We start from the raw sequence: 17,004 nt of genomic DNA, 5'->3' as shown, positions 1-17,004 counted from the left end.
GCATGCTATCATTTGAGCCACAGCTCTCCTCTCAGCTTTTTGCTGGTTAATTGGACCTAAGAGTCTCATAGTCTTTCCTGCCAGTGCTGGCTTCAAACTATGATCCTCATATTTTAGCCTCCTGAGTAGCTAGGATTTTATTTTCCTTTTAATCTAACGATACGCTTTGATTCCTGTGCTTTAAGTCCCAGACTGTGAGAGCCTTGATTTTCTTTTGGAAAAACAAGAAACAGGCCTCTGAGACAGAATGGTGGCTTCAGAAGCTTATGGGGTTCCTGGGTCGCTATTTCTCTGTAGAGCACACTCACTCCCAGAAGAATCCTGTACATTTTCTCTCGACTTAAGCCTCATTAACCAGTGTCCATTCCAGTGCAGTTCACTAACTTAAATCAAGGAAGGAAATTAAAACCAGCCAGAGAACCCAGTCCTGAAGCCCAGGAGACATTAGGGACCTGGCTGGATGCACGGTGAGCTCTGTACAGCCAGTTGTTTCTGACCGGGGCAGGCCCATCTGGCCAGCTTACCCGTCGAAGCAGCACAGGGCAAGCACCACAGTAGCACCATACCTGAGGACAGAAGGGAATGAAGGGAGAGACCCATGGCCCAGACCCAGGTGGAAGAGAATACACCCATGTGCCCAGCCAGAATGTTACTCCACTCAGAGCAGTGAAGAGGAAGGTTGAAGAATTATGCAAAGGTTTTAAGCTTTCAATAAGACTGCTTGACAGGTGTAAAATACTAATTCAATCTGTCCAAATAGAGGAAATGATTAATGAAAAGGATGGGAAGATAATGGAGGGGAATACAAGGCGATGCAGGGGATGAATGACTTTGGGAGTCATTACCATCTGTATTGCTCTGAGTGGGCTCCAAAAAACCCTGCCAAAGCACACCGACTTCCTGAGAGGGAAGACCATTCCTGGAACATTTCAAGGAAACTTGAATTTTTTTTTCATTGCAATCATCTTGATGGCAGCAAGTGATTGCCTCCCCAGGAGAGACAATCACACACTTTAGGGCTACAATGTATGCTGATTGGACCAGGGCTCAGGTGCTGCACTTAAATTACAAACCACGAGCCTGTGCCTCTCTTTGTCAATGATCTATTACCTACCTCACAGGTCAATTACTATTCTCTTGCAGGGCTCCAGTTCCCTGTCTGGTGAGGGAGCTGTTCCCGCTGGGACAGCCTCCGCTCTGTGGGGTGAGCAGGAGAGGGGTCATACCTGCACACAGTGAATGATGGGACAATTTAATGGTCTTCAGCGTTCCACTCACCATGTTGTGTGAAGAGGTCACTGTGAACGATTTCGATCAGGCAGTAGAGCTTCTGGATGGTAAGCAAGCCCGTGGGGACGTTGAGGATGAAGTCGGTGAACATCTTGCTACAAGAAAACCCAAGTGGAAAGATTCAGATTCAAGCATGCAGAAGGCATGGCCGGGAAAAAAAATTGTTGTTTTTACTTCATAACCACTAAAAATAGTTACATCTCTCAAATGAGAGGCAGTAACAAGTGTTGGTGAGTATTTCCTACCATGCGGCTGGGAGTGTAAACACTGTGTAGACACTGTGGAAAACAGTCAGACACATCCACAAAAAGTTACACGCAGTTCCTCAGGACTCTGCAATTCCTCTTCTTAGAAAGGAGGAAGTAAAAGAAGGAGAAAGGGAAGAAAAGGTGGCAGGGAGGGAAGGAGGAGAGGGAGGCAGGAAGAGACGGTAGGGAGGGAGGACTGAGGGAAGTAGGGCAGAGAAGGAGGAATGAGAGGAGGAGGGGCAGGATGTTAAAGGGGAGAGAAAAAGAAAAATAGAAGAGGGAGGGAATAGGAGAAGGAGGAGAGAAAGGATGTGTCTCTTTGTACATGACAAGGTAACGTGATTCATAGCACTCAAAAGGCACTGGCATCCATCAACTGTTGAATGGCAACACAAAATGCTACACAACCAATCCCACAGCTCATCCAAAGGAAAGGGGGGACTTGATCCTTGCCACGACGCAGATGAACCTTGAAAACACAATAAGTAAAGGCTGAGCACTGCTGACTCTATTTCTATGAAAGGAGCAGAAGAGATAAACCCAGTGCCTAAGGCAGGGGAGGGGAAATGACGAGGAAACGGCACAAGGGGTCTCATGGGAGTTGTATCAATTCTACAGAATTGGACTCTGCGGCGATGGTGGCACAGTTATGTAAGCAAATTAAAAAATCATGGAACGGAACACTCCAAAACAGGCATTATTTCCATAGCATGGAAATAACATGTTTATTTTTTTTTACTTTTATAAATAAACAACTGACATATGAAGGAATGTAACGAAAATGTGCACTGGAGGTATGATGAGATACTGTTCTTTAGCCAAAATGCAGTTTCTATGAAATGCTAATTCATATGGTGGGAGCACCCGGGAAAACTAACATGACAATGTACGGCAGAATGCTCATTTGACCTCTCAGAAGGTCACTGGGTAACACTTAGTTTTTAGAAGCTTTTAAGAAAACACAGGACCAAGTAATTCCACTTGTTTAACATTTCTAATGACAACTGGGGTGTGTTCTACAATTAAGTCACAGGAAAGTTTATCCCACTATACTTTGTAATTGGCACAACCCAAGACCTCTCAAGTAGCTTAAAGACTAGAGCCCCGTTCTTCGTAATCAGAAAGCCAAGTTGGCCTTGAACCAGTGCAAACAGCCATTGAGTTATCATGGTCAAGCAAAATTAGACTAATAATAGGGCCAGTGTCGTGCCACTGTAGTAAAGATTAATTGACTACCACAGGGAGAGGGCTTGGAGAAAGCTCAGCTGACATAAACAATGGATAGGACCAAATGACCCACTATGAAAGATGCTGAAAATTATAATGCTGAAGAGGATGTCATGACATAGAAAACAACATGTCTTAAATGCAGGATCTGGTCACAAAGAAAACAAGGTTGATCTTGAGGATGAGTGTGAGTGTGAGTGTGTGTGTGTGGTCATTTGGTGGTCATGTTTTATAAAACTGTGAATGTGTTTTCTCAATAGGAACATATATTTGCATGATATTTATGGTCCCTGGCAAAGTCAGTACAAAAGGCACTGGAGAGGGACACGCAAGCTCCCAGAACAAGAGCGGGAGTGTGGAAAAGCAGGTCTTCTTGAAGCTCCTGTCAGTTAGTGAGTGTTGATGGCAGCCTCTGTGGGCAAGGGGTGGCCACCGGTGCCCAGTGAGGACCATGACCAGACCACGGCTCCATCCATCTCTGAGCTTCCCATATGTGCACCAGGAATGCCCGGAGGGCTCCGTAAGAGCAAAGATGTGAGCCATCATTTCTACTCCAGGGAAGCACATGGGGCGGAACATTCTAACACGTTCCCAGGGGTCATTCAGGCTGCTGTTTGAGGACTACTTTTTAAGAACCATCTGGAAGCAACAGGGTGTGCACATTGCCCTGGGCCCATCACTTCCTCCTTCCATTGTGTGCCACACTACACCATAATCACATGCTAAGTACGAGACACTACGCCATAACCACATGCTAAGTACGACACACCACGCCATAACCACATGCTAAGTACCCTCAGGAGAAGGAAGTAACTGTGTCTCCATTGTGTGTGACACACTAAGCCATAACCACATGCTAAGTACCCCCGGAAGAAGGAAATAACTGTGTCCCCACTGTTCACTGGACCTGAGTCAGCACCTCCCTAGATGCCTCCATCCCTCAGTTCCAGAACAAGAGAGAGGCCAGAAAGATGGCTGTCTTTAATCTAGGTAGCCACTAAGGGGCAGAGGGGCACTTACTCTATTTGGGAGATTTTAAGGGCTGATACAATTGGTGCCACTTATCTGCCCCTGAAAGTCATTCATTATGTCAAATCAAAGCCAAGGGAAAAACAAACAAACCAAAATAGATAAGGACCAACCATGCTATTCTGAACTACAAGGGAGTCCCTGGGGGGAGACATGGCTCCCTGTGGTATAATGGAGACTTGGGTCCCAGCCTCACTTCCCAGCCAGAAAGCCTAGTGCTCACCTTCCTCACATCACGTGTTAGGGGGCTTTGATTTTAGCATTCCCCAAGATGAGAACTTCTGGGCACTGTGCATGAAGGTCCCAGCTCTCATTCCAGAGCACCCGATGAGAAGCTGTGCATTGCTACACAGAAAAGGGACTCACCCGGGACTGGGAAGGCTTTACGTACATTCTCCAGATGCTGGAGACTTAAACCCCAGCACCCACACGTTGAAATCCAAATCCTAAAGTATGCAAAATGCCAAGGTTATGTCACATCCCCACCGGTAACAACCTTCCTCCGCAAATGTCACTCTGTGGACAGGTGACGGCTTTTCCAAAGAAGTCACATGGAGCAAGATGTCACTGCAACAGCAGCAGCGTGCATTCTGGAATGATCCAAACACCGACCAATGTGGTCATGACACAGATCTCAGGCAGTCTTATGTACCAGCATGGCTCACTGCGGCTGGCAATATTGTGCCCCCTCCCCAGCCCCAAGCTACTTACCTGAGCTCCTTGGGATCAAACACCAATTTCACATCATTGACAATCGTGGGCAAGTACTTCAGTGCTGCTCCCTGCAGACCAGAACAAAGAAGGAGGCTGAGCAGGTTGACAAATATCAATGAAAACTCCAAATTCCAATGAAGAACCAGAGGCAAACAAGAAGAGAAGCGTTCCTTCTAGGGCTAACCGCAATGGAAAGAGAGCAAAGGAAGGTCTGATCCAAGAAAATGGTCTTTTCTTAGACAGTTGTGGTGACACATAATAATTAATGGAAACTAACATTTATCACCTGTAGAACAAGGAGGTTGAGCCGGTATGCAGTTTGTCTCCTTGAAGCCTCACATTACAAAATGAAGGCCTGTTCCCTACAGCATCCCTCTTATATTACATTGACAGCCACAATTAAAATGGACGGTTTTTGTGATAGTCCTAAAAAGTGTTTTCCTGTACCTGTGTATCCCCATTATGTTCTTTAGTAAACATACCTCCTACAACTCATAGTCTTCAGCTTCTCCCTCAGAGAGTAATGGCAGTGATAGATTCAGTGGACTGCCAAGCACTGAGTAATACCAGGACCCTTGTATATTTTGTTGCTAATGCTAACAGAACTCCTGTGGAGTCGTTAGCTGGGAGAGAAACTGTGATGGAGATATTAATTACTTTGCTCCTGTTCGCAGCCATGAGTGAGCTAAGCAAAGGAAATTCAATTTGAGGGAAGTCAGAGACTCCAAGCCTTTTGTTCTACCTGTTGGGTAGCATTCCTGATATTACATGTTCTACCTGTGACCCTGGGCGACTCCTGTTCAGGATTAGCTCTATCCCCCTAAAAAGCACGTGGCTCACACCAAGCCCTTCAAGGGATTGCAGAAAAGCTCAGAATCAAAGGGAAAACAGAGCAAGATGACACTTGAGACACAGAGGAACACGATGCCTCTTATATAAACAATGGATAATACTGCTCTCCAGAAGCAAGTGGGCAGAAACCAACTTTGTGAACACCACCCTGAACATACATGCTCCCAGTCTCCTAACACCGCTGCCAGACAACTTCCATTCCCTAACTCACACACTGCACAAATGTTCATTTTAAATACATGCTAGGTCTCAAATGAATAATTCAGGAGTACAATACTTATAGAAGAAAACATTTGTGAACTTCAGGCCAAGTAAAGATTTCTCAGGTACGAAACTAGCTGCACAGTTTGCAAAAGAAAACACCCAAAACAAGAGCTCAGACTGGAAAAGGCGCTTGCTGATGGAAGAGCAGACCCTAGCGACAAATCAGCTCCTAGTAAAAGCTCATATAGAAGATGAAGAAAGAATGCAATCTCCATAATGAAACCAGCTCTTGCGCTGAAGAAAAATAGACAGAAGACCTGAAGATCTTCTCTAGGGAAGAAAGAGGATGCAAATACACACCTGAAGCTGTTTGGTACCACACCTCAGGAAAACACAAATGAAAACCACAATGATGTACCACTATGCCTATTAAAACTGACACCAGCTAGAAGAAAGCGATGTGTGTCTACACATCCAGTGGACCTGAGTGCATCAGTGGTAGCTCTACCTTAGAAACGAACTTAGTAGCTTCTTCCTATGAGACCTGCTTGGCCAAAAGACTAGGGGCAGTGTGGCCCTGGGTATTTCCCATTGGAGAAGTGGGGGAAAAAAAGCTGTGCCTATGGACGTTCTCAGCAATGATATGTGTAACCAAACTAGGAACAGCCCAAAATTCCCCCAAGAAACCACACACACACACACACACACACACACACACACACACACACACACACACACACACACACACACACACACACACACACACAGATGCACTTGTATAAGTAAAAAACATTAAGTCAGACTCAAAAGGCACACACTGTGTGATTCCATTTCAACCTTCTTGTAAAAGTCTCAGCTTCAGAGATGCAGGAAATCTTAGCAGATGCAGGGAGGGGCGGGCAGGGCTGGAGGAATGTCTCCAGGGAGGATAATGCCTTATAGGTATCCTTACAGGATGTCTTTGTGGAAACAACAATTAAGAAATACCTTGCCTGGATATATATCCGTTCCTGGCATGGCACACATAAGACTTAGGTAGGCAGATTCAATCACTGCAGACGAGTATAAGCTCCTAATCTATCCATGTGACATCCTCTACACATCTGACATGTTGCAGAAGCTCAATGAAAACCACTGACACCTTGAGTCCTCAGGACACGCTCTGCAGGGCAGTGCACGGCCCCCCTTCCACAGATGAGACCACCAAGGCACAATGGCTGGGATCCCCACAGCTCCCACTGCAGCAGTCCACCCCAGCCACCTGGTCAAACACCACATCTGCGCTCATCACAAACATCCACCTGGGAGTCAAGGAGACAGAGGGCAGGTGGGCATTTTTACCCACAGGCCTCCACTGCCCATGGCAGGATGACTTTTACCCATCGGTCCCCACCGCAGATTACAGGGTGACCTTCTTTGTAAGAGTTAACTCTATCCTTCAGTGCCAAACACACTGAGCCATTCCAGTCAGCTCCAGTTAGCTGTGATTGAAAAAAAAAATTAAACAGAAATAATGTCATTCTGGTTTCAAATGTTCTGCTTAGATGACCTCAGACTTAGCTTGGAAAATATTTATCATAACATTTAATAATAAGTCTTTGTCCAGGCCGATTGCTAAAGTGCCTTGTTTAGTTGGTGGATGATCAGAGGGGAAGGGATGCACAGGATGCATGCATTTTATGCTGCACCCCACAAAGCAGGATGCATGCATTTTATACTGCACCCGATGAAGCGTCCTGTCTGCAGCCACTTCATAAATTCCACTCCCCATGGACAGAGCAGACAGTGACAAACCAGACAGCCACAGAAGCTCAACTTTGGCTAGCCGGGGACACCACCACACACTGTGTTTAGCAGAATAGCTGGCGCACTGGGCGGGGCCTGTATCCCACAGGCTTCCCCCTCGTAGGGGTGTCCCAGGGAAGTGTACAGCGGCTCTGCAGGATTAGCTGGGGCACAGCCAGCCAGAGTGCTGCAGCACGGGTGAAGGGAGAACACTGCGTGTCACCCCACACGCCGAGCACAGAATGGAGCAACACTCTGGAGCCCCCAGCAACGTGACACTGGCTCTGGGACCTTCCACAGCACTGCCACGATTCTCCCACAGAGCCCAGGGTGCTTGCTTCCCAGAGATCCAACTGCAGCTGCACCCCTGTCCCAGCATGCTTTGCAGATACTTGTTCTTCCTGAGCACCACACCTGCCAGCCACTGTACTGGCTGCCCGTGTACACCGCCACTGACTGACCCCACAGACACCTGACCTCTTCCAAGATGCTCCTCTCCCTCACTGCCCCCTTCCAAAAAGCCACAACGCTCAGTCCACCCTGAGATTAACCTTCCGTTTCTGCCACCATCTCCCTTCTGCTGACACCAGCCGGTCAGGTGTCCGTGTCACCGCCACAGCCTGCCTCCACTGCTACCTCTCGGTTCATTCCCCGCTGGCCCCCAGGACAACTGAATGCCTCTGCTCTTATGGAAAGGGAGACCTGGCCAGCACCCCTGGGGTGTCCTGGGGGGCGCCTCACCTCCCTGGGCGAGGTCACCCTCCGAGCCTGCTTCACCTCGTCCACCTTCTGCAGAGGATGGTGCTCCCGTTGTCCCCTCTTCCTGAGCGCCTCTGTTCCCTCCACTCCACAGACCCCTTACGGCTGACAGCTGACCAGGCGTGCCTCACGTACACCTCGCTTTCTCCAGGACTCCGGGATGACAGTTAGGTACCCCAAGGCTTTCCCTCTGCAGACAGCAAGCCAAGGATCTCCTCGGCCCTGGGCCTCGCAGAGACCAAGGGCCTGGCCAGACTCCATGACTTCCGGATGAACGGGAAGCGCTGGTGCAGTCGCCTCCTTGCCCTCAAGAGTGCAGCCAGGTCCATCCTGCCCAGGGAAGGGAGGAAGGGCAGGCCCTCCCAGAGGGTGCTGGCTGGGCAGCACCAGGGCGCCTGCCTGCAGAGTCACCTGCCAGCACCGGGCTGCACACGAGCCACCCGCCAGCACCCCACTAACACCAGCCACCCGCCAGCACCCCACTAACACCAGCCACCCGCCAGCACCCCACAGCGTACCAGGCACCCGCCAGCACCCCACACAGCACAGCGCACCAGCCACCCGCCAGCACCCCACTAACACCAGCCACCCGCCAGCACCCCATACCACACCAGCCACCCGCCAGCACCACAGAGCACACCACACCAGCCACCCGCCAGCACCCCACACAGCACAGCGCACCAGCCACCCGCCAGCACCCCACTAACACCAGCCACCCGCCAGCACCCCATACCACACCAGCCACCCGCCAGCACCACAGAGCACACCAGCCACCCGCCAGCACCCCACACAGCACAGCAGCCACCCGCCAGGCCAGCACCACACAGCACAGCAGCCACCCGCCAGCACCCCAGACCACACCAGCCACCCGCCAGCACCCCAGACCACACCAGCCACCCGCCAGCACCCCAGAGCACACCAGCCACCCGCCAGCACCACAGAGCACACCAGCCACCCGCCAGCACCACAGACCACACCAGCCACCCGCCAGCACCCCACACAGCACAGCAGCCACCCGCCAGGCCAGCACCACACAGCACAGCAGCCACCCGCCAGCACCCCAGACCACACCAGCCACCCGCCAGCACCACAGAGCACACCAGCCACCCGCCAGCACCACAGAGCACACCAGCCACCCGCCAGCACCACAGAGCACACCAGCCACCCGCCAGCACCACACACACCACAACAGCCACCCGCCAGCACCCCACACAGCACACCAGCCACCCGCCAGCACCCCACACAGCACACCAGCCACCCGCCAGCACCCCACACAGCACAGCAGCCACCCGCCAGCACCACACAGCACACCAGCCACCCGCCAGCACCCGGCTCCACGCAGGCCTGTGCCATCGCCCACCGTGCTAAGTCATCTTGTTTTGCCCACTTGGAACCAGCAAGACTTCCACATCCTCGGAGGAGCTGGCCGCCACACAGAATTCAGGTCTCCCTCAAGAAGAGGGCCGTCCCTCACATCAAGAGTATTGTCAAGATAGGATGCACCCAGTGCAGACACTGGGCACTGCTGTGTGGTGGACAGCACTGGGCAGGCAGCATGCTACAGAGAGACGCTCACAGGAGCCCTGACACCAGCAAAACCAGTGATCAATACAACCCCCTCCAGAAGTCCCCGGGAGAGGGAAATACTTTGTGTGCATGGTAAGTAGACTCAGGATTCCAGCACAACCATGACACTAGCAGTTCCCAGTGGGAGACCACGGATGGACACACGTATAGACGCGGTCAAGGGAACGTCAACCAAGGGGACATCCTGAGCAGAAAGGCGCTTGAGGCTTGAATCTTTATCGAGGGAGACCTTCCGAAGCCGACCCTTTGTGCACACAGAGGCGGGGATGAGAGAAACAGAAGGTATTTAAGGCTTTGCCTGGCCTTGTGTGATGCTCCGTGGTTTTTCTTACACCAGTGAAGGTCTTTATGGAAGCAAACCCCTGCTCAGCACGTGCCAGGCTCTTCCACACTCTGGCAAGGAGCTGGACGCCAGCCTCTCCTGGTCCCCGGGCACCGCACAGAGGCACAGCCACCCGTGCCTTGTCAGGGACCGTGGAGAGGGTGGAATGCAGGACAAGGCGGTGGCGCCCAGTAGCTGGGCAGGAGGGGTGGGGGGGCACCTCTTGTTCACCTCTTAGAGCTGGGGACCTGGATCTGGCCAGACCCCACAGCAGAGAAGAACCCTGTACCGGAAACTGAGGACGTAACCAACTTTCGGCTTGGTTTATTTATCTGCTGTTCACTAAGCCATAAGCAGATTTACAAATAAATATTTGCTTCTGAAGCAAGTTACTTCTTCCTAATTATTTTTAAACCCAACAAAATTAACATGATAGCCGTTTAAGACCTCACTTGAGTTTTTCTTCGTGCTTGCTGCATGCAGCTTTGGTGTGTCTGCTGCAGGATGGAAAGGGCCACGTCTGAAGGGCTCGAGGGACATCTCTGCTGTGCACTGACCCCGCAGTACTCAGGGGCTCCACACCTGAGTCCACACACATCCAGGAAAGCAAAATGTAACAGGGATCCCAGCACTGAGCTCCGCTCGCAAGCCGGAGAGCCACGGGAATGTGGAAACGGAATTATATGAGAAGACAGGCAGCCGTTGGGTGTCCCTCTTAAACCTAGGCTCTTCTCTTAATATCTAGGCAAGCACGACTCACAGCAATCAGCAATCGCTACTCTTAAGAAGAAAAGAGACGTCCAGCAGAATCACATGTACAAGGAACACAGTGAAACCTAAGTTTTTGAAAGAAAAAGTGGGAAACTCATGAAAGAACTCTGAGAGGGCAGAAAGTGCTAAAAGTTTCTTAATTGCTAAATAGTTTGGGTTAAAGAAATTAAATAAATGTTATATTCTAAGCCAATTTTATTGCTAAGCTTCTCATGAGAATGCCAACTTAATACAAACTGTAAAACAAAACAAAAAAAATGTACTTTCTAGTGAGCATCAGCTAAACATTATAAGTGTCTCCAGCTAAAAATATTACTACTGCTGATGAGTAATAGATACTATTTTAGGGTAAAGTTCAGGCTACATTATTCAGTATAATTATTTTAATTAAATCCATTAGCATATCTTTATATAAGATTAGGCAAGCTATCGGTGATACAAAATAAATTTTTCTTGAATAATGTATGAAGCAATTATTAATTTACATATTTCTGGAGAAAATGCATATTAAAAGATGCCATTTGAAGGTTTTTGAGCTAAAACATACATGTCTACAAATTCTCCTTCCGGACTGAGGTGCTCCATCTTTGGAAGGTTGGGGGCAGAGACAAACACTCAGAAAGACTAGACACTCTGGAAGAAAAAGTTGAACAAGGCCCCTCCAGCATTAGGGTGACCCCAGCCCAGCAGGGCTGAATTGTGTCGAATGACAAGTGGCCAGATGTGATGGCATGACTAAGCTACAGGCAGCCCTTTTAGCAGCCGAGGATGTGCCAGGTGGTATACTGTTGTTTGAATCCACAACAGAGAAAAACGGGGAGAGGATGTCTGCTCAACTTCTTCGGTCCTATTAAATAATCACAACTTACATCTTCAGTTACTTAAATCTAAGCACAGACTTTTCCTTGTCACCAATGTTCCTTGAAGCAGATTCCAATCTTTCTGATAGCATTCTTCTTCTCTTTGTCAATCCTTTGGGTCATTGAGCTGCTGGGGGGTTTTTATGGCTTGTGTGAACATCTGCACATCTACTCACCACAAAGCCCAAGCCAAGAAATTAACAAAGAAGGACAAGCTTGCGAACATTTTTCAGTGAACCCAACTGTAGCTTCCATGGTTCAAAGTCCATTGGCTATGCCAGCTGGGAGTCTCACAAGTTTAATAGGTAGAGAGCTGTGGTCTTCACTGTATAGGAATGCCTTCACCATTTCAGTCATACACACACAGGCATGCATGCAAAAACATCCTTGAACACTTGTTCAGTCATACACATGGCATGCATAAACATCCATAAACACTTGCACACATGCATAATTATGTGCTGTATGAATGGTCCATGCATGCATGCATGTGTGCACAGGCACGTGTGTGTCCATGCATGTATGTGTGCACATACATGTACCTGCACACGTCTACGTGCACACACATACATATACCAGGCACACATAGACACATGCACATACAATAGCTTTCTTGTTCATGTAGTTATGTAACCAAGAAGTCTGTATCGCACACCAGACTTCAGCCCTGAAGACCTGGTCCAGCGAGTTCCAGGGGCTGGTCCACTCTGGCCACATGACCCCATCCTCTGAGTCTAGTCCAGGGCTAAAGAAAACTCTGCTCTCTGTCCCCAAATCATTATGGGGATGTGCAGCCAAGGTTCCCAAGTGGTATATCCTCTTGTCCCACTGCTGGGCACAGAAAAAGCCAAGTGAGAGCCTAAGGCCTGCGTTCCAGCCTCACATCAGCACCAAAAAGGCCAGGGGCAACAGCCCACACCTGTCAGCTCAGCTATGGCAGGAAGCATAAATAGGAGACTCGAGGTTCAGGTCAGCTGGATAAAAAGTGAGACTTTCTCAGAGCCCCATCTACCATTCAAGGTGTCACAGCAATAGACACCCATCTAGTAAACTGTGAACTTCAGAGTCCAAAACCAAGTTGCTGCCACCCCCAAGAGAGGTGCATTCATATCCTCCTGATCTGGATGGCTCAGCCCTCGGTACTGCCACATAGTCCACTCACACTTCTCCTAGCCTCGGGTTCCTCATACTACCTGCATAAAACCGGCCGAGACATCCCAGTGGCTGTGCCTAGGAGCTGACTGAAGCTGAGAGAGAATCTAATTTGATGCTGAGCATCGAGGAAACAGAGAGACGTGGGTAGAGATGCACAGAATGCATGTACAGACCAAGGCAGGCCTGCAACAATGCTGCTGCAGTTGAAGGCTCACCGCAGACTGCCTGGAGGTTAGCCGAGCCCCACCCACCCACCCACCCACCTAGGCTGGAAAGGCAGCAGGGGGTCTGCCCAGCGCCTTCAGAGAGCATAGTCCTGCCAATGCCTTGACCTCTAGCATCTAGCTTCCGGAAGCGTCCAGGAGTAAGCTCATACCACTCCCGGCCACTCGGGATGTGTTCATTTGCTAAAACAACAGGGAAGAGAAACAGCACCCAGGCCAAGACCAAAAGACATTATCTTAAGTCCAAGATTTCCCCATTACCTGCAGTGAAAGATCAGAATTTGTTTTGATTTTCATTTTGTTTCTGACCTAAATCTTTGCAAAACCCAAGAAAAAATGCATTTTGTAGAAGCTGAAATGCCATTTGGATGGCACAGTAGTGTAAGATCATTGTGAAACTACCTCATCACCCCAACGAAGCACTCACCAAGATCCACACACAGACCATGGGCAAGGGAGCAAGGCTGGCATGCCCACAGACTGGGAGTACTGGGCCAGAGGCTTTGCCTGCTCAGCAGTGAAAGAGCCAGGTTTATGAATCCCATCTCCGTCCTGCCATTTCCTCCCCACTTCTCATCCAGCCCAAAGCTCCCAGCTCTACTGCAGCTGGGATTGCTCCACTTCCTTCAGTGATGACACGCTCTGGAGCTCTGTGAGGACCAAAGCCCTGGGCACAGGAGACTCCTGAGCAATGGACACACAGCCAGGGGAGCTGAGGAGCAGAAACGGTGGCGTGGATTCATCTGAACAATTTAAACGTAAACAGAGCGATGCAAGACCAGAAGAGCTGACACCACAGCAGGAGTTGAGACATCGCTGCCCTCATGCTTACTGATGCCAACACCACTCAGCATCTTCCAGAGGGAACCTCCAATGAGCAGTCACTGGGACACTCCGGGGAGGGGGGTCTATACACAGCTGGAACGCCATCATTCCTCCGGGGGCACAGGTGACGCCCTCATGACCACCCAGGGAGACTCCACACTGCAGGCTCCTCCGTGCGACACGGAACCAGAAACGCCACCTTCTGACACCGTGTCCTCCTGAAAAGACACAGATCCATGCAAATTCAAATCTTAAGGCTGACTTTCATCCTGTGACTCTGCCCTGCCTCTTCCAGACAATCCTCTCTGTGGCCCAGACACAGACACAGCATTCTGGTACCTTGAGCCCTGACCTTCTAGGAAGAGCCTAAATATCTGAAGGCATAAAAGACAGCCCTGGTTCAACCTGCAGAGAAATGTCTGGGATTCTTGGCAGTCATTAAAATGAAATACTTGAAATAATTAATATATGCAAGAAAACATCTGTTTAGCTCACAGGTTTGGAGTTCCCAACTCAAGCCAGTGAACTCTTTGCTCTGGGCTTCTGTTGGGATGGCAGGGGGGTGGGGGCTGCTTAATTACAAGAGTAAATGGTGAGGAGCTTGTGGTAGAACAAACCATTCATCTCCCAGCCAAGAAAACAAGGAGAAAGAGGAAGAGTGTATGCTACGGTCCTACATCCTACAGAACCCCATGATGTACGATGGCAGCTGGGCACAGTCTCCTAGCGGATGCTCGCCTCCCAAGCTTTAACTCACGAGTTTTGGGGGACAGACAACATCCAAACTGCACCGAATATAATTTTCACAAATAACATTTTTAAAAGGGAAAATTCCCAGGCCAAACCACATGACAACAAGGAATCACACGGGAGGAGTTCATATGTATGAATGAAACAATTAAAAGACTGTCTTTTCTCAATGAGTTTAACTGGCGGCCCACCCAGCAGGTCGACACACCCAGGGTATGTACCCCAAAGCACTAAAACCCACAGGTGTTAAAACAAAATCCCACATGAGAATGTTCCCAGTGACCTTGCACACCACAGCCAAGGCAGAAGAATCAGGCATCCCACAAAAACAAACAGATAAAATGCAACAGGCAGAGCCACACAACGCTGGACACTTCAGCCACCAAAGGGCAAGTACTGACTCAGAACACAGTGTGTGTGAATCCCAGACAAGCTCAGGAAAACAAGGGGCGTGGGGAGGGGGGCACACACCTCCTCCTCTGGCATCATCTTGTGAAATCAACAGATTAGTAGTTGCTGGGGAAGGGCGGAGAGAAGGCAGGATTTCCTTGAAGGTGATGGACATACTCTGAAACAACACAGTGGTGATGGACACAAAGAAGATAAGGTCAGTGGCCTCCGTGACAAGGACCGGTGCAAGAGAAGATGGTCTCAAAGATGAACTTTTCTGTTATGTGTTTGAGCACAATGGAAATCTGAAAATATCCAGCTCCCAAGGCTGGCTGACATAAGCCGTGTGTTCTAGGCCACAGCCTGTGACTAAACACGCAAAGTCTCCAGTGGTAACACGCACGAGCCAGGGAGACACCAGGCTGTCTTGGGTGGCCTTTAATATGGACACGGGGAAAGTCACCTTGTCAGTGAGTTCCCATGCCATTTCCACTAAGCTGGAGTGTGGGCGTCCCCTGAGCAAGCCCCCACCAACAGCACCGCTTGAAGGATCAAGACAGGGAACCAGAAACAAGAGCCAACCCAGCACCCAGGCGCAGGCCAGCATCCAAAGCCAACGGCTCCTCTCCAACCCCTAAACCCACTCACATCTTCATCTTTCTGTAGCCATTTTCAACTACTCTCTGATTAGTGCACAACAAACACCTTGATCAGGAAAGATAAAACACAAACATCCCAATTCACAACTTTTTTTAAAAAATGTGCTCAGGGATGTCAGGAAGACAAGTTTCTAAATCTTGCCAAAATAGAGAAAAAGGAAAGCCCCTATCCTCGAAGCGAAGGCAGCCTGGGAGAATTCAAAATCTCCGGGCACATGAACTCCCTTCACAAATGCTACCCCAACATCACATCAAGAGCCACAGATTTTTTTCTTTCATGCGATTGTTTCTAACACATTTATAAGATTATTTCTTTGTTGCTTTGTATGCCACTCCCCCATGGTATAACCCCTGCTTTCACTGTATTTGATGTTGTTATAATTTGTGGAGGGGAAGGGAAAAAACAAATCGTTTAAATAGGGATACAGGTGGACCCACTGCAACAATGAGACGTACAAGTCATATGTCCAAAACTACTTCACAACTTTGGTTGGGACGGGGGAGGGTTGGGCGGGGCGGGGGGGATGGGATGGGAAGGGGAAACAAAGGAGGAGGCTACAATGCTTGATAAGAAATGTACTCATTATCTTGCCCATGTAATTGTAATCCCTCTGTACAGTATTTTCACAATTAAAAAAAAAGAGCCACAGATGCCACAAACCCCCACGTGGGCCACAGACAGCCACTGAGCTGGGCCGGGACCACCCCTCCTCAGGAAGGAGGCCTATGACAGTCCATTCTCCAGCCAGGAACCCGTGAAACCGCCTTCAGAAAACAGGCACACATCAGAGCGTGGTGGGGATTGGGGCGAGGCTGGCTTTCCTGCTCCAGTCCCTATCCAGCCCACGGAGCTGGTGGGCCCAGGAGAGGCAGCTCCATGGGCTCTGAGGGGCACTGCCTGGGAACAATGGCCCAGCGTCCACACAGGTGCCTCACTATGCCCACTCAGACCCTAGGCCTCTTCCCTGTGCTCTCCCCCTCCCTTCTGTCTCACAGCCCACAGAGCAAGGACATGGGCATGTGAACCCAGGCTCCCGACCCCTGCCCGAGGTCCCTGGCCTTGCCTTCCTGATGAGCTTCCTCAGGGCCTAAGACTTGCTGGGACTCATTGCCACTCACACCATCCCTTGCAGGAAATCAACACAGAGCCTGCTGGTTCCATTTCCCACTTAGACACTGGCTTGTTGCCTCTCCCATGTACTTCCTCATCACAGCCCTGTGGGGGCTGCCCTGGACCCTCTAGGATGGACCTGTATGGTCCCCACCAGCTCTGCAGGACCTCCCTGCAACCACGCATCATGGATAGTGTGTTCTGCAATCATGGCCAGAAATAGAAAAGGTCAGGCAAAGCCA

General features: G+C 49.7%; 1 protein-coding gene across 2 annotated transcripts in view; it reads right to left on the bottom strand.

Moving 5' to 3' along the window:
• Dock1 (dedicator of cytokinesis 1) overlaps positions 1-17,004 on the bottom strand; it is a 436,098-nt gene that overhangs the window by 283,303 nt on the left and 135,791 nt on the right. For both annotated transcript variants that reach the window (XM_070011394.1, XM_070011393.1), the window contains exons 24-25: positions 4,506-4,576; positions 1,279-1,385 (exon numbers count right to left, since the gene is read on the bottom strand). In XM_070011394.1, the coding sequence (XP_069867495.1) occupies positions 1,279-1,385; positions 4,506-4,576 (178 nt within the window). The remainder of the gene's footprint in view (positions 1-1,278; positions 1,386-4,505; positions 4,577-17,004) is intronic.

The sequence above is a fragment of the Dipodomys merriami genome, unplaced genomic scaffold (assembly GCF_024711535.1).
Source record: "Dipodomys merriami isolate MVZ:Mamm:240054 unplaced genomic scaffold, mDipMer1.0.p SCAF_82, whole genome shotgun sequence".
Taxonomy (NCBI): Eukaryota; Metazoa; Chordata; class Mammalia; order Rodentia; family Heteromyidae; genus Dipodomys; species Dipodomys merriami.
The sequence above is the reverse complement of the archived record's forward strand: the minus strand, read 5'-3'. Positions and strand labels throughout refer to the sequence as shown.